Genomic DNA, 21,362 nt, shown 5'->3' with positions numbered 1-21,362 from the left:
TTTGCAACACCTAAGATATCTACTTTTATGTCACTCACGGTAACAGCTGTTCTGGTTTCGAATTCTGGAATATTTATTTCATCTTCTTTCGTGAAGGAATTATGGAAAACTACATTTACTAACTCCACTTTGGTGGCACCATCATCGATAACATTTCCATCGCTATCGCGCAATGACGGTATTGACTGTGAAGCGAGACAATGCATCCACTGTGTTTTGCAAGCACTGTTTGCTGCAGCTATAGCAGGGGTGTACATTCCTCCAGTTACCTGGTGTGCTATGAATATTTGTGAATTTTGAGTTTTTTTTTTTTTTAAATACTTGCACAGTGAGTCTTATCTGCCAAATGTGTTGCTTTCAGTGTATTCTTCCTACATAAAAAATCTCATGATAGGTTTTGACGTGCCGGATTGGACAATCCACTTGTCAGAGTCTTACAAACTATTTTATGGAGGTGTACGTTACAATTTACAAATGCAGCTAGTTTATTTGTAATAGTGAATATAGATTAATACTGTTGAGCATTTCACAACAGTAATTTTGGACAACAACCTCTGCAAAGATAAGAAACTCATTTCGAAAGAATCAGGTTGCAAACAGTGAAGAATATTGAATAGCACATTGTCAAGGGAATGAAAAACAGTGAACTGCAAATTCAGCGTTATATAACAACCCATTCAAATGTGATTTTGTCATGCACGGTATGTGTGTATTACACAAGGTTATCCACAGATGTGACAAAATGTACTCATTAATACGACACACCAATATCATAAAGGGGAATCAAACACAACCTGAATTAAAATGACAACAGACAGCTCCACAGGCTCTTAAAAATATCTTTACTCACACTTCATAAAATGCTCTTCATTTTATTTCATGGTGGATAACCGCATTCACTGAACACTCTTAATCATTTGAATTGGCAACTGTGATGCACAAAATTTTATTTGCACCGTGTTCCAAGACGACTGTTTAAGTACTGGTGCTCAGCTTATGAACAGTGCTGAAACAAACTGATCCTAACAGTAATCGAGTCCATTAAAAAAAATTTAAAAAAATGTTTTATGCATTTTGTTATGTCTGATACTCACTCAGGTGGTAGCTAATACCATGTTCCGTTTTGTAGCACCAAATGTGTGGTGCTGCAGTTGGCACACGACGGAAAACAGCAGTGTGTCACTTTACATCACTTGAGAGCATCACTTGCGTGTATGGACACTGGTGGCATAGACGAGGAAGAGAGATGATGCTGCCACACCACCTCTGCATGCATTGCTTGATTTGGTAAGAGGGTGGGTGACTTGAAACAGCATAAGGTCAACACCTCAACCCAGCCAGTGTGCCTGATGCCTAACACACCCCTCCTCTTATACAATAATTTGTGAGAAATTCTGCTGTTTAACTTTATCTGTGGTATTTACAAAGAAGTTAACTGCTAAGTTTAATGGACAGGTTATCTTACAAACTTGTGGTGAAACAGATTTCTAACAATTTACAAATATTTTATTTGTTTACTTTCTATGAACTTCTGTTTTAACAAATACCTGATTTATAATACTGACACACTGAAAAACACACGATTAGAGAGAGTGTGTACTTTTAAGCACTAAAAGCCATATCAAATAAATGCGTGGTTGCACCCATACTACCCAATACATATACCAGTAGTAAAAATGTGCTACAAGCTAATAGCACAGAAATGTGAGGCAACACAAGCCTGTACTTGATTTACAAATTGTTTCTTTTAATTTTTCAGTTCTGAGTATATTTATACAAAATACACTGCTTATTGGCTTACATTCTTCAGCAACACAACACAGGGGTTTAATGTTTCAATCATTCACACACAAATTATTTGTTTCTACATCCCACATACAATGAACTACTTCATTGCATTTTATCTGACGTTGGACAGTCACAAACACATACACATAAGTACGAACACAGTGTTTGTTGTTTGCAATGTATACTCAGTCTTACTAAATCAGTTCTAGTCTTCATGTATATTGAACAGTTTAGCAACTTCATTTAGATCATCATACTTGCTCTCATCCTTTAAAACCTGAAAAAGAACAAAGTTATGATTTCTTTCACTGCTTAAAAGCAAGCTAAATAATACAGTACATCTTCTACAAGATTTGTTGAGGTGGGGAAAAAAAAAAAGGTCAAAGACATATTTGCTGCATTTTACTCTTTCTCTTCTTCAATAGTGAATGTTAACACTAAGCTGCAGCAAGTGTGTACATTGTTGGGAAGATTGGGGAAGGTAAAACATTTAAGTGAAGAAAGTAATAGTGCAAGGGAGAAAGCTCAGAAATAGGTTGACAGATGCTGAATATGGGGACTTGAAGGTGCGGGTTGAAGGATGACTAGTGCTGAGAGGATATCACGAGTGTACAGATATCTGAGACAAAATGAACTTTATGGAGGGGGCATGCACAGATTCAAATAGTGGAAACTATGGGAGAGAGGCGGGAAGGGGTGGGAGTAAAATGATGGAAGGTGTGAGGAAAATACCATTAAAGTTGACAAAACTGATCTTACACCAGTTATTGTTTCAAATGTTATGAGATATTTCATCCACTACTTTAGAAACTGTTCAGTCAGTGTGTCATGAATGAAGTTCCCCAATTTAGAAGTGTGGGCTTTTGTAGATGCAGTCCACTTCAGTAAAATTCTAGGAAGTATGACTTCATGATGTGACTGAACTATCAACACTTCTCATGCTATTGCAAGCAGCCTTCATCAGGGTGACTCCCTTGAATTTGTGACATTACTCAATACTGATGCCCTATCCTTCAAGCTGAAAATTATTGGACATTCCGGCTACTGCGTGTTGAACGAATGGCCATCTAAAGAGAAGAATATCAAATACTTGCTAGGAATTCTCAGTAACTTTCACAGTTACAGTAAATGAATCCAGTTTTGTTTTGTTTTAAGGCAAAGAAACAACTAGGGTCATAGCCCATATCAAAACTGTAGAACACAAAGACAAAGAGAGGAGTGAAAAATGACTACACATCAATCCCAATCAACAGAAGAGAAGACAGCTAGAAACAGTGACATGGAGAAAAGTCTATAAACCCTCAGTGCAAGCAGAGAGGCTTGTGTGTTCGCGTAAAGCTGAGGGATATGATTGCTGTGGGAAGCTACGGTCGGTAAGGTCTTGGGCTGATGGAGCAGACTAAGTGTGTCCCACAATGACCTGTCATCCCACATCCATTCCTTGTCCCTTCCCAACTCCTCAATACCCAACCCAAGGTGTGATGCCATCCATCCCAATGGGTGAGTGGCACATGGTAAGATGTGTCACGAATAGAGCCTCAGGGATACCGGGCAACCTCTCTAAGTAATTAGCCTTGCACTGCGTGGGGTTTCCGTGGTATGGACCAACTGCATCCCCATATCTCTTGGGACCAAAATGGACAAGAAAGAAAATAGCAATACTGAGGGGCGAGTTGCGACCTCTCACACACACGAACAAAAGCTACAGGAAGGAAAAGAGTGGCTTCCTGAACAAAAGTGGAGGGAACTAAAAGGGCTTGAGAGCAACAACTTCAAGAGGAGACTGCCCCAGAGTGCAGGGGGTGCACATAGCCCTTCTACATCGAGGGTAGGCAGTAAGCGAACAAGCGAGGAATCTAATAAGACTCCCACTTCTCAGGATAAGCATATCCAGAAAAAAACGGGGCAAGAAATAGAGAAACAGACCTACAGTACTGTAGTCTCTGTTTTTAGGATGGCAGTTATCCAGCAAGGCTATCCACTGGTCAAGATCACCTCACAGCAGGAGCAGCTCGTGCAAACAGCTCTCTTTAAGAAGATTGGGGGGATGCTGGTCCAGAACCCAAACTCAGGAGAGTATCTGGATACCAGTGCTCTTATCTTTGTCTGTGAGGGGGTGGGTACAGTCGACTGGCTTAAGGAAAAGGTGCCCCTAATATCATCATGGGAGGATGCAAAGCTGCTGGTAAACACAGTGGCTGACCTCTTCAAGACCACAGTGATATTAATCTGAGTGACAAAACTTCTTAAGGAAAATTCTCCAGACACTCTGAGAAAATAGGGTCTTAAAACCTGAAAGTATTGACAGATGATTGGAAGGTAATCAACCGGAAGGTTGCACCAAATGGGCAAACCCTTGTGGTGGAAGTCAGAGAGAAGCCCCTGAAGGCAATGAGGGAACAGGCCCTGAGACTATTCTTGGGGTTCTCACATATTGCCATCAGGGTAATGAAAGACATCAGCAATGAAAATGGCAGCAAGATGGAGACTAAATATGCTGCAGATAAATCTGCAACACAGTAACGGGGCCACTGCTGCCCTGAGTCATCTTCTGGGAAGTCAAGACATGGATGGGGCCCTGATTCAGGAACCCTATCAGGTCTCTGAGGCACTGGAGGTAAGCTGGTTTACGCTAGAAATACAAAAAACTCCAGAAAGTGCATTTATGCGAAAAATGGAATCCCCTTCATGCTGATGGTGGACTTCCGTTCTAGGGAGTTAGTGACCATCAGGATGCGGCAACATGAGGAAGGTATCACGAGGGAGTTTGTAATGGGGTTGGCATACCTTCCTTAAGAGGACAGCGCTGCTCCTCCTCAGGTGGTGACGAGACTGACGGAAGTCTGTATACAACACGGTGACCAACCATCGGTTGGATGTGATGCTAATGCCACAACTTAGTGCGGAGCAGCAGTCACCAACAGCAGAGGTACGAATTTTCTAGAATTTCTTCTAGCTAATAACTTAGAGATCCTCAATAGGGGCAAGGTACCCACATTTAGGAATATAAGAGGAGAAGAGGTAACTGACATAACCTTCAGATTCACTTTGATTGGTAATTATGTCAAACAACGGTTTGTGGCTTAGAGCCATCCTCATGAGACCACATGTATACTTAGTTCGAGGTTGAAATGGGCATTAGATATACCATGTCCTATACGAATCCTAGAAAAACAGTCTGAGAGGCATATAGGAGGGACCTCGACTCAAGCCTATAGGAAGTCAGTACTTTGATAAGTAATCCGGTAGAGTTAGAGGAGGTAGTAGAGGCAGCGGGGCTCTTCCATCATACCATGACAACTACTCAATCACTAAGAAGTGTACGAATAGGAATGTAGATAGAATTTTTCCAGCACTCCTGCAACAAGAAAGAGTGAACTTAATAAGATTCCTATGCAGGTTATTTAGGGTTAGCCTAGCAGCAGGAATCATTACTAATGTCTGGAGGGCAGTGAAGGTTGTCTTCATTCTAAACCTGGGAGAACTGATCATACCAAGGCCAAGGATATGAGGCAGGTCAGTCTGTCCTCCTTTCTTCTCATAACATTAGAAAAACTGGTCAACATGCATGTTTGGGAGAGGAGGTTAACTAGGACCCCTCTACACATAAACCAACATGCATACCAACTAGGAAAATCGTGTGAAAATGCACCCCACCAACTTGTTGGGAAGGTGGAGAAAGCACTACACTTTCAGGAAATAGCCCTCTGCATCTTCTTGGACATCGAAGGGCTTTTGCAACACGGCCTTCGAATCCATGGTTAAGGCAGCAGAGGTGCACGGCTTGGAGACCACCATTTGCATGCTTAGTTGTAGAAAGGTAAAAGCCACCATGATGAAAAAAGTAATCAACACCACCAGAGGCTGTCCACAAGGAGGGGTCCCGTCCCCTCTACTGTGGAACCTTGTGATGAATGAACTTATTGTAGAATTAAACTCTGGACAGTACTTTTGCCAGGAATACACAGATGATCTTGTCATAGTAACACTTGACAAATTTTCAAGTACAGTTAGAGCTATGGCACCAGGAGCATTGAACATTGTGTAAAATTGGCACATGAAACAGCATCTAAGGGTCAGTCCTAAGAAGACTGTTGTACCATTTAGGAGAAATCAGATCCAACACACATATTAGAATCTCACGCTTTTCAATGAAACTCTACCGATGAAGAGGATACCGAAAAATCTGGGGTAACCCTGGATGAGAATCTATAGTGAACCCCTCACATGAGGAGCACCTGTTCCAAGGCAAAAGGTACTCTAATGAGTACATCTACATCTACATCTACGTCCATACTCCGCAAGCCACCTGACGGTGTGTGGCGGAGGGTACCTTCAGTACCTCTATCGGTTCTCCCTTCTATTCCAGTCACGTATTGTTCGTGGAAAGAAGGACTGTCGGTATGCCTCTGTGTGGGCTCTAATCTCTCTGGTTTTATCCTCATGGTCTCTTCGCGAGATATACGTAGGAGGGAGCAATATACTGCTTGACTCTTCGGTGAAGGTATGTTCTCGAAACTTCAATAAAAGCCCGTACCGAGCTACTGAGCGTCTCTCCTGTAGAGTCTTCCACTGGAGTTTATCTATCATCTCCGTAACGCTTTCGCGATTACTAAATGATCCTGTAACGAAGCGCGCTGCTCTCCGTTGGATCTTCTCTATCTCTTCTATCAACCCTATCTGGTACGGATCCCACACTGCTGAGCAGTATTCAAGCAGTGGGCGAACAAGCGTACTGTAACCTACTTCCTTTGTTTTCGGATTGCATTTCCTTAGGATTCTTCCAATGAATCTCAGTCTGGCATCTGCTTTACCGACGATCAACATTATATGATCATTCCATTTAAAATCACTCCTAATGCGTACTCCCAGATAATTTATGGTATTAACTGCTTCCAGTTGCTGACCTGCTATTTTGTAGCTAAATGATAAAGGATCTATCTTTCTGTATATTCGCAGCACATTACACTTGTCTACATTGAGATTCAATTGCCATTCCCTGCACCATGCGTCAATTCGCTGCAGATCCTCCTGCATTTCAATACAATTTTCCATTGTTACAACCTCTCGGTACACCACAGCATCATCTGCAAAAAGCCTCAGTGAACTTCCGATGTCATCCACCAGGTCATTTATGTATATTGTGAATAGCAACGGTCCTATGACACTCCCCTGCGGCACACCTGAAATCACTCTTACTTCGGAAGACTTCTCTCCATTGAGAATAACATGCTGCGTCCTGTTATCTAGGAACTCCTCAATCCAATCACACAATTGGTCTGATAGTCCATATGCTCTTACTTTGTTCATTAAACGACTGTGGGGAACTGTATCGAACGCCTTGCGGAAGTCAAGAAACACGGCATCTACCTGTGAACCCGTGTCTATGGCCCTCTGAGTCTCGTGGACGAATAGCGCGAGCTGGGTTTCACATGACCGTCTTTTTCGAAACCCATGCTGATTCCTACAGAGTAGATTTCTAGTCTCCAGAAAAGTCATTATACTCGAACACAATACGTGTTCCAAAATTCTGCAACTGATCGACGTTAGAGATATAGGTCTATAATTCTGCACATCTGTTCGACGTCCCTTCTTGAAAACGGGGATGACCTGTGCCCTTTTCCAATCCTTTGGAACGCTACGCTCTTCTAGAGACCTACGGTACACCGCTGCAAGAAGGGGGGCAAGTTCCTTCGCGTACTCTGTGTAAAACTGAACTGGTATCCCATCAGGTCCAGAGGCCTTTCCTCTTTTGAGCGATTTTAATTGTTTCTCTATCCCTCTGTCGTCTATTTCGATATCTACCATTTTGTCATCTGTGCGACAATCTAGAGAAGGAACTACAGTGCAATCTTCCTCTGTGAAACAACTTTGGAAAAAGACATTTAGTATTTCGGCCTTTAGTCTGTCATCCTCTGTTTCAGTACCATTTTGGTCACAGAGTGTCTGGACATTTTGTTTTGATCCACCTACCGCTTTGACATAAGACCAAAATTTCTTAGAATTTTCTGCCAAGTCAGTACATAGAACTTTACTTTCGAATTCATTGAACGCCTCTCGCATAGCCCTCCTCACACTACATTTCGCTTCGCGTAATTTTTGTTTGTCTGCAAGGCTTTGGCTATGTTTATGTTTGCTGTGAAGTTCCCTTTGCTTCCGCAGCAGTTTCCTAACTCGGTTGTTGTACCACGGTGGCTCTTTCCCATCTCTTACGATCTTGTTTGGCACATACTCATCTAACGCATAATGTACGACGGTTTTGAACTTCGTCCACTGATCCTCAACACTATCTGTACTTGAGACAAAACTTTTGTGTTGAGCCAACAGGTACTCTGAAATCTGCTTTTTGTCACTTTTTCTAAACAGAAAAATCTTCCTACCCTTTTTAATATTCCTATTTACGGCTGAAATCATCGATGCCGTAACCGCTTTATGATCGCTGATTCCCTGTTCTGCGTTAACTTTTTCAAATAGTTCGGGTCTGTTTGTCACCAGAAGGTCTAATATGTTATCCCCACGAGTCGGTTCTCTGTTTAACTGATCAAGGTAGTTTTCAGATAAAGCACTTAAAAAAATTTCACAGGATTCTTTGTCCCTGCCACCCGTTATGAACGTTTGAGTCTCCCAGTCTATATCTGGCAAATTAAAATCTCCACCCAGGACTATAACCTGGTGGGGAAATCTACTCGAAATATTTTCCAAATTATCCTTCAGGTGCTCAGCCACAACAGCTGTTGAGCCAGGGGGCCTATAGAGACATCCAATTACCATGTCTGAGCCTGCTTTAACCGTGACCTTCACCCAAATCATTTCACATTTCGGATCTCCGTCAATTTCCTTCGATACTATTGCACTTCTTATCGCTATGAACACGCCTCCCCCTTCACTGTTCAGCCTGTCTCTACGGTATACATTCCAATCTGAGTTTAGGATTTCATTACTGTTTACGTCTGGTTTCAGCCAACTTTCTGTCCCTAGTACTATATGGGCATTGTGACCATTTATTAATGAGAGCAGTTCTGGGACCTTTCTATAGACGCTCCTGCAGTTTACTATTACCACATTAATTTTGTTATTCCCTGTTGCATTTTGCCTACTCCTACCTTGCCGCGTCTCAGGAGGCGTCTTGTCGGGCCTAGGGAGGGGATTCTCTAACCTAAAAAACCCCCATGTGCACTCCACACGTACTCCGCTACCCTTGTAGCCGCTTCCGGCGTGTAGTGCACGCCTGACCTATTCAGGGGGACCCTACATTTCTCCACCCGATAGCGGAGGTCGAGAAATTTGCACCCCAGATCTCCGCAGAATCGTCTGAGCCTCTGGTTTAAGCCTTCCACTCGGCTCCAAACCAGAGGACCGCGATCGGTTCTGGGAACGATACTACAAATTGTTAGCTCTGATTCCACCCCGCGAGCGAGGCTTTCCGCCTTCACCAATTCCGCCAACCGCCTGTACGAACTGAGGATGACCTCTGAACCCAGACGGCAGGAGTCATTGGTGCCGACATGAGCAACAATTTGCAGTCGGGTGCACCCAGTGCTCTCTATCGCCGCCGGTAGGGCCTCCTCCACATCTCGGATGAGGCCCCCCGGCAAGCAGACAGAGTGAACACTGGCCTTCTTCCCCGACCTTCCCGCTATTTCCCTAAGGGGCTCCATCACCCGCCTAACGTTGGAGCTCCCAATAACTAATAAACCCCTCCCCCCCTGTGCCTGCTCGGACCTTGCTGAAGGAGCAGCCACATGTCCACTCACAGGCAGAGCGGGCGATGCCACACGGCCAGCCTCCACTTTGACCCTCCGCCTCGTGCGCCGCGAACGCCGCTGAACCCGCCACTCCCCTTGGGGAGAGGGTGGCCCAACCGCGCCCGGTACCGGCGAAGATGTCTCGACAGCAGGGACAGTGTGTGAAGCATGTAACACCTGAGGTGTACCCTGCGACGCACCAGACTCCCCACTGCCGCTACACTCCGAGGCAGCAGCCTGAAGACGGCTGACCGCGGCCATCAACGCGCTCAGCTGTTCGCGAACAGTGGCCAGCTCCTCCTGCGTCCGTACACAGCAGTCACACATCCTATCCATCCTAAGGAATCAATTTACTGAAGAGAGTTGTTCAACCTTTAACTAGACTGCTAATTCACTAAAGGCGGCTGTTTATTCACTAAACTGGGGTTGCTAGCCACTTCTTGTAGAAAACAATGAAAATTGCACTACCTGTCTCTGTGCTGTATTGAAAACAAACACTAGCACTACTGGCACTATGGCTGACTAAAGGGACTCTCTCTGACTGTATTCAAAACAAACACGAAATCTATGGAACACTATTAATAGCACCAGACAATTAAAGCTTCCAAAAAGCAAATACACACGGAAGAAGTGACAAGTAAGAAAAATACAGTTAATACTTAAATTAAGGTAGCTCGCTGCACAGCAGACGTGAAGCAGACGGCAGTACCAGGAGAGCTTGTGGTAAAAACTGGGGCTTAAGCCCCAAATGTATGTACTGGATATACACCACGGTCGTAAGATCTATGATCACTTATGGGGCTACAGTTATGGTGGAGAAAGGTAGAAGAGCAGGTACCTGCTAAGGAGCTTGCTAAGGTGCAGAGATTGGCCTGCTTAGCAATCACAGGTGGAATTAGCAGCACACCAACTGCTGGGATGGGAACCATACTGGACATGCCCCCGTTACACCTGTGGGTAAAGATAGAGTCAGCAGCTGGAGCATACAGGTTACACACTGGCAAAAACTGGAAATCACTGGGATATCCAGGATCTCACACTAAAATACTGAGTGAGATAGACATAAGTATGGTTGTGGAAATGACGGCCAACTATATAACAACTCCCAGCTGTTTCAACAAGCCTTTCAATGCAGTAGTTGAAAGTAGAGAGCTCTGGGAGAACAAATTTCGACACCGTACTGGGGACATAGTCTGGTTCACTGATGGTTCGAAAAAAGACCAGGGTGTTGGGGCCAGGGTATACAGCATGCCACCAAGGCTGGAGAGTACAATCTCTCTAGGGAAGACGGCCAGTGTGCTTCAAGCAGAAATATCTGCTTTCAGGATGTGTATGGAGGAGAATTTGTGGATATCCTACAGAGGTCGTAGCATTTTCATTTATTCAGGCAGCTAAGCAGGCCTGAAAGTACTGTCAGCCTATGCAACAAGATCAAATATCATGGCAGAATGCTACAAAGACCTCGTGGAGCTAGAGGAAACCAATAGGGAAAAACCTATTGTGGGTTCCTGCTGAAATTAGTGGTAATGAGCAAGTCAATGGGTTCGCCAGGTTTGGGCGATGAAACCATTTTTTGCACCAGAACCCGCCCTGACAATCACCAAGGCAATGATCAAAATAAAACTGAGACTGGACAAGGGGAAAGCATGTAGAATATTGGGTTTAAGTTCCAACAGCAAAAACATGGCGAGGTACTGATGCCAAAGCCATGTTCTAAGAGAAGTCTGTCAATCCTGGGCATGAACAGGAGAGAAATGGAATTTTTGGAGATTTGTGGTAAGCTTCTATGGGACCAAAACGCTGAGGTCATCGGTCCCTAAACTTACACACTACTTAACCTAACTTACACTAAGGACAACACACACACCCATGCCTGAGGGAGGACTTGAACCTCCAACGGGAAGGGGGGGGGGAGGGGGGGGCGTTAAAAGACGCCTCAGACCGCGTGGTTACCCTGGGTTACCCTGCGTGGCGACGAGAAATTAAACTCATGGTTGGACTATTGTCAGGCCATGGGAATTTCAAAAAACACCTACATACAAGGGGGATAATAGAAGCAGACCCCAAATGTAGGATGTGTAGTGTGGGCGTGGAAAATGCATCACGTTTGATCTCCAAAAGCGAGGCATTGGAGATTAAAAGACAGAAAACATTTATATCAACCAGACCTGAAGAAACTGTGTCCAGCAAAGCACTAGTAAAGGGTCTCCTTGCACTGTTCAAGGGCATTGGTTGGCATTACTAGAGACACAGGGAACGATAGCACACACATTAAACTCTGTTTCCGAGTGGGCAGCAGCAGGCTTGACCAATGTTGTTCTTGCTTCCCTGATAAATATCAAATCAAATCCAATCAAGGTCTACAAAATACACCGTAGAGAAACTGAGGTCCAGAACTAAAAATTAAATGGCCTTAATCATATTGCTATGACAGATAAAAAGCAAAAATGCGGTTGACAGCCTGCACTTCACAGCTGATAGCTCAGACAGCAAACACAAATGAGAACGTAAGTTGTTAAAAAAAGGCATTCCATCAGGATATGGTTGACCGTCAAAAGTTGAGTGCAATGTGCACAAAGTGGTGGGGGAGCACCACCTAAAAATGGTGATGGTTAAAAAGACAGTGCCCAATACGCAAACTAGTTGTAATTGTCTCCCCGCTGCAAGAGGTGGTCGTGCAAGCCCCTGGGAGAGGCTTAATAACCCAGAGCTGGTTCCCATAAAGGGAGGATCAGTGATGATGCCAAAGTGTCACCAACTGCCAACAGCCTGCAACACAGAATCATCGGAGGGAATGTAAGAACTTGTGGGTTGAGGTACAAGAACTGCAGCCTTGGCAGCAGTGTCAGTGGCCTCATTTCCTGTCAGACCAACACAACCAGGAACCCACATAAAAATAACAGTGGCTCCATCACGAGTGAGCAAGTGACAGCTTTTCTGGACCCATTGCACTAAGGGATGGACAGTGTGCAACATAGAGAGGCTTTAAGGGCACACATAGTGTCTAACCAGATGACACAATTAAAAAGACTGTCACCGGATGTACTGCATGACCTGATACAGGGCGAAAAGCTCTGCTGTAAATACTGTGCAGTGTTCTGGAAGCTAATATGAAAAACGTTGGCACCAATGACGAAGGCACATCCGACACCATGGTCAGCCCGAGAGCCATCAGTGTACACAAAGGCACTATCGTGGAAGTACCATGCAAAGGTCATGAAACAAGACGATAGAGCGAGGCAGGAGTAGTGCCCGTAGGAAGCAAATGTAGGTTGAGGTGAACACGGGCCACCAGATGAACTCAAGGTGGTGAAGGGCTCACACCCACCAGAAAAGTTGCACATAGTATGAAGTAAATGATGATGATGATGATGATGATGATTGGTTTGTGGGGTGCTCAACTGCGTTGTTATCAGCGCCCATACAAATTCACAATCTTTGCTCAGTCCAATCTCACCACCTACATGAATGAGGATGAAATGATAAGGACAACATAAATACCCAGTCATCTCGAGGCAGGTGAAATCCCTGACCCCACTGGGAATCGAACCCGGGACCCCGTGCTCGTTAAGCAAGAACGCGACTGCGAGACCATGAGCTCTGGACAATATGAAGTTACGCTGCCTGAGCAAGAGCCTGAAGCAAACTTCAGGAGGTAAATGGAGAAGTGGGACATGCTCCATACTGGTGATCAAAGGCGTCATCGAATGAGGCGGCATAGGATGGGTGGCCATGCATGGCAGTCAAATGGCATGCATACCAGCTGAGGAGAAAGTCGTGGCAGTAGGACAGCAGTAGCTCGGCAGCTTCTGCATACAGACACTCAACCGGGCTAATGTAAAAGGCGCCAGTTACCAAACAGATGCCATGATGGTGAATAGTATTCAGATGGCATAATAGGGATGAATATGCATATGCATAAACAAAGCACCCATAGTCTAGTTTCAAACGGACAAGGGAAGGTACAAGCAGAGGAGGGTGGTTCGATCTGTTCACCAGGAAGTGCCATTGAGGCCACACACGACATTGTGAGACCACATACAGTGGGCTGCCAGGTAAGACACATGGGAGGACCAAGAAAGTTTCCTATTGAGCAGGAGCCCCAGGAATTTTATAGTTTCGACGAACAGATGAGCAACAGGCCCAAAATGTAAAGACAGTGGAAGAAACAAACTGTGCTGCCAGGAATTCATACAAAGGTTTGGTCTGCAGGGAAATAAAAGTCATTGTCAATGTTCCATAAGCCAAGACGATCGAGACATCACTCTAGACGCCCATCAATGAGACAAATCCATGGAGAACTGCAACAGATGGCAAAATAGTCAACGAAAAGGGAGCCGAAGATTCCCAGCAGGAGACAGGTCATTAGAGGGTTAATGGTGACAGTAAAGAGAACGAAGCTCAGGACGGAACAATGAGGCACACCGTTCTCCTGGATAACGATGTCTGACAAGGTAGAACCCACACATACCTTGAAAACTCGGCCTTTTAAAAATCCCTGTAGGAAACAGGGCACTCTGCCTCTGCAGCTGCACGTGTAGGGAGTATGGAGGATACCAGTCCAATAGCAGGTGTTGTAGGCTTTCTCCAAATCGATAAACACGGCCACAGTCTGGGATTTCCACTGAAAACTATTCATGATATGGGTGGACAAAGTGATGAGATGGTCAACTGCAGAACAGCAGGTTCAAAATCCACACTGCGCATTGATTAGTAACTTGTGAGACTTGAGCCATCATACCAGCCGGACATGAATAATACATCCCAACACCTTGCAAAAGGTGAGAGAAATGGGGCGGTAGCTGAAAGGAAGGTGTTTGTCCTTACCGGGTTTGGGTATGGATATGACAGTGGCTTCACACCCGCATCTGGGAAACATGCCCTCTGCCCAGATGCGGTTGCACGTACGAAGCAGAAAAGCTTGCCACCCAAGAGAAAAGTGCTGCAACATCTGAATGTGAACATCATCTGGCCCTGGGACAGAGGATCCAGATGAAGTGAGAGAAGATCTAGATCCCTTATAGTAAAGGCGGCATTGTAGCACTCACAATTCTGAGGAGGGAAGGTATGCCCAAGCCTCCTATACTCGTTTCCGATGAAGGAAGGTAGGGTGATAGCGGGAACAGCTCGAAATCTCTGCAAAATGGTGGCCCAAGATATTGTGGATAGCAAGAAGTTCACAATGACTTCATGTGCTACTGTCAGGCCAGAAATTGGGAAATGGATCTTGGTCCCAGAGTGTCGTCAGAGGTTGGCCCACACGATGGAGGAGGGAGTGGAACTATTAAAAGATTTAGTGAATGAAATCCAGCTAGCTTTTTTGTTATCCCAAAGAATGCGATAACACTGTGCATGCAACTGTTTATACTGAATGCAGTTTGCCATTGTAGGATGATGATTAAAAATGCGGAGAGCACTTCTCCATGTGCGAATTGCATCACGGCACACCTCAGTCTACCAAGGGACTGGGACACAGCATGGTAAGGAGGAAGTGCGAGGAATGGCACATTCTGGGCAGTAAGGATAACGTTTGTAAGATATTCTGCCTGGTCATCAGAACTGGGGACACAATGTTTGTCGAAGGTCACCAGGGAGGAGTAAAGCCTCCAGTCGGCCTTAGTAAGCTGCCATTTGGGTGTGCACGTGGGTGGGGTAGGTGTCAGCAAACTGATAGCACACGGGAAATGGTCGCTCGAGTATGTGTCAGAGAGAACGGACCACTCAGGACGATGGACAAGCTGTGCAGAGCAGAAGGATAGGTCCAAATGGAAATAGGTGTGCGTGGAGTCTGAAATGAACGTGGATGCTCCTGTCTTAAGGCAGAAGATGTTAAGTTGACTGAGTTCAGCCAAGAGGGCACCTCTCCCACAGGTTCTGGGGGAACCCTAAAGGGGATGGTGCACATTAAAGTCACCGAGCAGCAGAAAGTGTTGAGGTAGCTGTGCAATAAGCAGAAGGAAGTCTGTCCCGGTAACATCGAATGACAGAGGGATGTAAACGGTACAAAGGGAAAAGGTCAAGTGAGGAAGGGAAAAGTGAACTGCAACAGCTTGAAGGCAATTAGTCACGGAGATGGGTTGACTATGAACATCATACCGTATGAGCAGCATGACTCCCCCACAAGATGGGATGCCGTCCTCGGGGGAAGGTCGAAACGGACTGGTAAGAAATGTGAGAGCTCAAAGTGGTCATGAGGATGCAATATTGTTTCCTAAACACAGAGAACAAGTGGATGCCGCAATTATAAAAGCAGCCGTAAATCCTCTTTGCTGTATCGAAGGCTGCGAATGTTGCATTGGAGGAGAGTCATGACAAGGAAAAAATGTAGGGCCAAGTGGCAACCTTCGAAGACACACTGTTACAGGGCAAAGAGGCAGGAGGACCCTGCTCCATGAGGTTTACAGAAGTGTCGGCATTCTTCTGTTGGCCTGCAGAGTCTAGGCCATAAAAACAGTTGGTGGCGTGCACATGTGACACGGACGTTGGCAGGGCGAAGGTATCATGTGGCGATTTGGCGAAGAAGACCGTCTGCTTTTGTTTGACTTCTTGGAGCCTTTCCAGTTGACAGAGGAAGACCCTGATGCTGGTTGGCTGGAGAGTCGTAAGAAGTCTTTGGGAGTATTCCTTCCGTCCTCCTTGGCCGGCCAATTGTGTAGCTGGTGACTTTGCCCCATGAGGCCAAAGTTTGATAGCGTGTTGTACAGCTGGAGGAGGAGATGAGGACGCTACCATTATCCTGGGCAATTTCACAACCACGGTGCAGCATTTGAGGTCATATATCTGCTAGGCCACGTCCTTCATGGAGTGAGAGGTAGCAAGAACAGTAATATAGTTCCCAGATGGTAGAACACAGGGTTTCTGACTAGCCAACAACTTGCAAACACTTTTTCCTTCATCCGGATATCCTGGACAGCCTGCTCATCAAGATACATGGGACAATCACAGTAGGCGGCGGCACGGACACCATTGCAGTTGATGCAGCGGAGAGGAGGCGAACAATTGTGCTCATGAGCATACCTACCATAGGTTATCCATTTGGCTGGGTGTCGACAGTACTCTTGAGTGTGGTTGTAATGATGACACCGGTAGCAGTGCATCGGGTTCCGAATAAATGGTCTGACTGTGGTAACTTCATAACCCGCTTTGATCTTTGACAGAAGAATCACTCTATCAAAAGTGAGAAAGAGATTGCATATGGTCACTAATGAGGCATCTACTTTTTTCATCACCTGATGGACTGTAATGACACCCTGATCAGAGAGGTACGTTTTGATTTCTGCCTCGGTCATACAATCGAGCAGCTTAGTGTAAATAGCACCATGTGAAGAATTCAGAATTTGATACACCTCGATATGAACAGGATAGACAGGGAGGAGCAAAGCTGCAAGCAGTAGTTGTGCTTGAGAATCAGAAGTAGTCTCCAAAAGCAAAGTGCCATTGTATAAACAAGAGTAGGATTTCACAGGGCCAGCAATGGCATCGACACCTTTCTGAATAAATGGATTTACCGTAGCGAAAGATTCACTGTCCTTAGTATGTCAAACCATGAGGAACCGTGGTGCAGCTGGGAGGGTCTTTGAATCGTTAGCCTCACTCCATTTAAGTTTCATAGCCCTTGACTGCTGTTAAGATGATTGGCTCACTGCGAGAAAATCCCCCACGATTTCCAGCATCGCCAATGGTGCACTTCTTCCAACTGGGAACCCCCTTCAGAATGGGGCACACCCGCCTTACGTGATTGTTCACACCTCAGGTCACACGTCCCGGACACCTGACAAGAGGGATCAATCAGCAATTTAGGAAGGCTGCAGCTTATTCATCATCCCTCCGTGGGCCTGGCCTCTTCCAGAGGGTATGTGTGAACTCTGTGTGTCGATCCGGAGCTGGAAACTAGGCATTACCCAGTCACCTATTATGCGTCAGATGGGTGGGCCGGCCTTCAGGAGCACCAGGGAGGGAGAAGAAAAAGAGGAAACTCCAATGCCAAAACAGAGGAAGGATAAGAGAATGTGAATGAAGAAAGTAATAAAAAACAGTGGAAAGTATTTTGATACTGACTGCCAAAAATGCAGAATATATTTCAAAAAACAGCCCAGACATGATCCCCAAGGGTGGGGAAAAAGAACAGCAAGAGGATAGACGGATAGACATGCAGCATGGAAAGGGAAAAGACGCTGCAAAGGCAAGGGACCCTGTGGTAGCCAAGCACGAACCCATCAGAGTGGAGAGGCCCCGCGGGAGAGGGTAGAATCTAGTGGAAGCTGCTATGACACAGTGCTGTTTACATATTATATGGTGGGACCTGGTATCTGTCAATACTTCATGTAACCTTCATATATGGTGTTTCGAGGACTCAACAGGGTATCTCTACAAGTAATGTAACTGGCAGCAGTTCACAACCAAGATGGCAGGAGCCCAGCGTCCTGCTCTTAGTTTATGTTGGTTGGTCACTTTATTATTTCGATGGCCTCTATTATTTTTCTCTTACAAGTTAAGTGGCTGCTTGGCTAAAACATGAGACTGCTTAAATTTTATCACCTCACCACACTTTTTTTCATATTATGCCACTGCCTATGGGTATGAGGAGACTGAGTTAAGGACAGTAGTGGAGGGGGGATTACAGACGTTGGGAGAGTGTCAGCGGATAGTGGAGTATGGTGAAGAGTGTGTAAGATGGCAGAGGGAAGGATGGAGAGAAGGAAGGAGGATGTAAGAAAGTTAGATGGAGGGTGTTAGAAGGTGCTGGCTGTGAGAGAGAGAATACGCAGGACAGCAGAGGGGGGAGGTTGGGGGGAGTGGAGAGGGACTGGTGGCTGAGAGGGGCTTAACAAAATTTTGCTGTGGATTTAAGTATGACCCACTGACCTACGAGGCAGAAACTTCTAAATGGTCCAAGTGACAGACTGCAGTGATCCGTCACATAGGTGACCAATCGCTTCTCATATCACACATTTGGCGGGGAGGGGGAGGGGGGGGGGGAGGGGAGGGAGGGGGCGGGGTCAAATTGCAGCGGTCTGTCACTCATGCCTGGGACACATAAGCATACATGCGCTAGGAGCCAAAATCTTGGTCTAGAACAGTTTTGCAGTGTTTGTCGTGTACTGTAAGTACTGACAGCTAATTCAGCACATCAGTCATAGTTGGGTCATGTCATAAGCTTGGAAATATTACAAGAATTATTTCAAACAATCTCAATAGTTCCTATGATTTACAGACAATGAAAAGAAACAATTCAAACATGAGAAAAATGCAAATCTTTGCCGAAGCAGGGAAAAAAGGTAATGAGAACATCTTTTTGGAAATACTGACAATATTCATTGTTAAACAAAACGGTGACTAAACGTATCACATGAGTTAAGGCAGTATCCAGGACTCACGGAACAGTCTCTAAACTCATATGGTGTGTTGTACGCTTGCCCTGTTCAACACACACTGAGTACTTGTTGTAAAGGTAATCCGAATCGGAATGCAGCATATCAGTTAAGTGGAGTAACAGTTTATTGGGCCAGTGGAGAGTCTTCCCTTTATATAAATCATATGACACTGATCCTGCCTCTCAGTCCCAGACAGTCACACTGTGTTTGAAAGCTGTCAAGAGTTTGCGAACTGCTGCTGTGAATTCATCATCTGCACCACTGCGTTCTGAACTTCTGTGGAAATTTAACTAAAGTCTCATCAAACCTTCCATTTTCCAGTCATCACGCCTTCGAAATAGTAAGCAACTGTGTTTCCTTCAATCAGTTTTGCAGTCAGTACTTCTTTAGGAGTGTTCCTCCAATTTACTCTCAGTGTCCCAGTGCAATGCATTTTCAGATTCAATAAGGTAAGGTTTTAGCTATCACTAAAATACTGAGTAATTGTTCATGTAATATGATGGTCAACATGCAGCTTCTCTTTCAACACACGCGACATGACCTTCTCCGCGTGGGATTTTCCACCCTTATCAGCAAGCAACCCAATGTACACAATGCACTTTTTTTACACGACTATCCAGGTTGTTTAGCATGTATATTTTGACACTATATTTATGCCTTTTACTTCATTATGTTGTCTGAAGACCAATCTCCCCCTTCAAAGAATCATTGATTCATCTAAAGATAGGTCTCTTCCTGAATAATAAACTCCACACAATCTATTGTTGAAGTAATTTAGAATACGTCATATTTTATGTAATTGATCATCTACTACTGGGTGTTCTGGCTGTGAATTCTTAGCAAAATTAATGAGTAAGTCACATACCTGCCCCTGCTCATGGTCATCATTATTTCTCTTTTTTGAAACAGATTTTCTTTTTTCCGATACTCCAGTGATCAAGGGTTTTCATATTACCCATATGTAATGAAATACCAAAGAAAGACAAATATTTGGTATTTACTAAAAATCCTGTACCTGTCTTTTGTATTATTGCTCAAATGTAGTCACAGCATTATTTGTTTCATGAACTAGATGCTGGAGAATGGCTTCTGTAAGTAGTAGCCTAAAGAAATTCACAGGAAAAATGCTGGTGGGATGAATGAGTACACATTCCTGTTTTGTAAATGGATGACAATGCCTGTAATGTGGTTCATCATGGTTGGTTTCACCTTATTAATGTGTGCCAGTGTAGGTTCTTCATCATCTATGATTTCATCACAATTATTGATTCCACATATCCTTTATTCCACAGTATCGTCATTAAGACAGGTTTCCGTATTTTCGAGATTCTAGCCATCCTCCTCCAACTCGTCTTCAAACTCAAAATCGCTGTCTTGTAATACATTCAGTACTTAATCAGCAGAGACTTTTTCCATTTTCCTATTCTTTTTAGGGTTAGTAGGTTTGGGGGTCTGTTGACTAGTTGTCATTTCGAACAATCTACCACACAGACAACTAAGCCCATAGAAAAAAATTATATACATATAAAACGGTAGGAACAAAATTGTTCCCGGACACACTGCTGTTTGTACAAAAATGTATGGGCTAGTGGCTCATGTTTATTTTTACAAGCATCAGCAGCAGCAAACGTGTTAGGGTGGCAAGGTGATGTGTGTTGGGACACTAGAAGGAAAAATGGGGAAAGGAGAGGAGAGGACAAAAATATTTGGAAGGCGGGAAAGAAAAATAATCTGTGGAAATGCAGGGCAACAATGTGGGTTACAGAGGAAAAGTATTAAGTGGGCACAGCAACAAAAATAAGAAAAGGGTGGTGCGAGGTGATGTTTAGTGTGAAGACAATAAGGTCATTTGGGGGGATGCAAATGAACACAACTGCTTAACTATATATAAACCAAAACAATTATAAGCTTTCATAATTAATGATAAATAATGAGCCAGTATTCTTCACAATGATATTACCTGTCGTGCTGTGGACATTCGGTTGAATACATTCCATAAGACTATTCCCACAACTGTTTCATCTCTTAGGTAGAAGATGACACCTTTCTCATAATTTTCACCTTTCTTTGGTGCAGAAGGAGCTGATACAGTTGCTGGTACTGGCATCTTGTCCTATTCCAAAGAACAAATCGAAGGAATACTTTTATTTATTAGATAAATTTTAACACAACTAGATACCATAACTTATTTAAAAGGAGTCAAAAGTCAGTACACATTATACATAATAGCAACATACCTCTTCACCTTTATTTTTTGCATCTATGGCTGATATTTTGGCATCAGAAGTACTATCATCACATGGCTTGGCATAAACTCCAACAGTTGGCAATTGTGAATCAACAATGCCTATAGCCTCAAAGCCAACATCAGGTCCCAGATCAGACCAAAACATAGACTGATGCCAGTAATGCTTTCCTGTGCATAATGGAAGAACTATATAATTCTATGCATGGA

General features: G+C 44.4%; 1 protein-coding gene across 1 annotated transcript in view; it reads right to left on the bottom strand.

The window, feature by feature from the left end:
- Window positions 1-1,488: 1,488 nt before the first annotated feature.
- The window catches only part of LOC124622346 (apoptosis-inducing factor 1, mitochondrial), a 119,326-nt gene continuing 99,452 nt past the window's right edge, over window positions 1,489-21,362 (bottom strand). Inside the window, exons 10-12 of the mRNA XM_047148023.1 lie at window positions 21,145-21,323; window positions 20,868-21,020; window positions 1,489-2,065 (exon numbers count right to left, since the gene is read on the bottom strand). Of these exons, the coding sequence (XP_047003979.1) occupies window positions 1,994-2,065; window positions 20,868-21,020; window positions 21,145-21,323 (404 nt within the window). The 3' untranslated portion in view covers window positions 1,489-1,993. The remainder of the gene's footprint in view (window positions 2,066-20,867; window positions 21,021-21,144; window positions 21,324-21,362) is intronic.

The sequence above is a fragment of the Schistocerca americana genome, chromosome 7 (assembly GCF_021461395.2).
Source record: "Schistocerca americana isolate TAMUIC-IGC-003095 chromosome 7, iqSchAmer2.1, whole genome shotgun sequence".
Lineage (NCBI taxonomy): Eukaryota > Metazoa > Arthropoda > Insecta > Orthoptera > Acrididae > Schistocerca > Schistocerca americana.
Note: the sequence above shows the minus strand (reverse complement) of the source record. Positions and strands in the feature narration are given on the sequence as shown.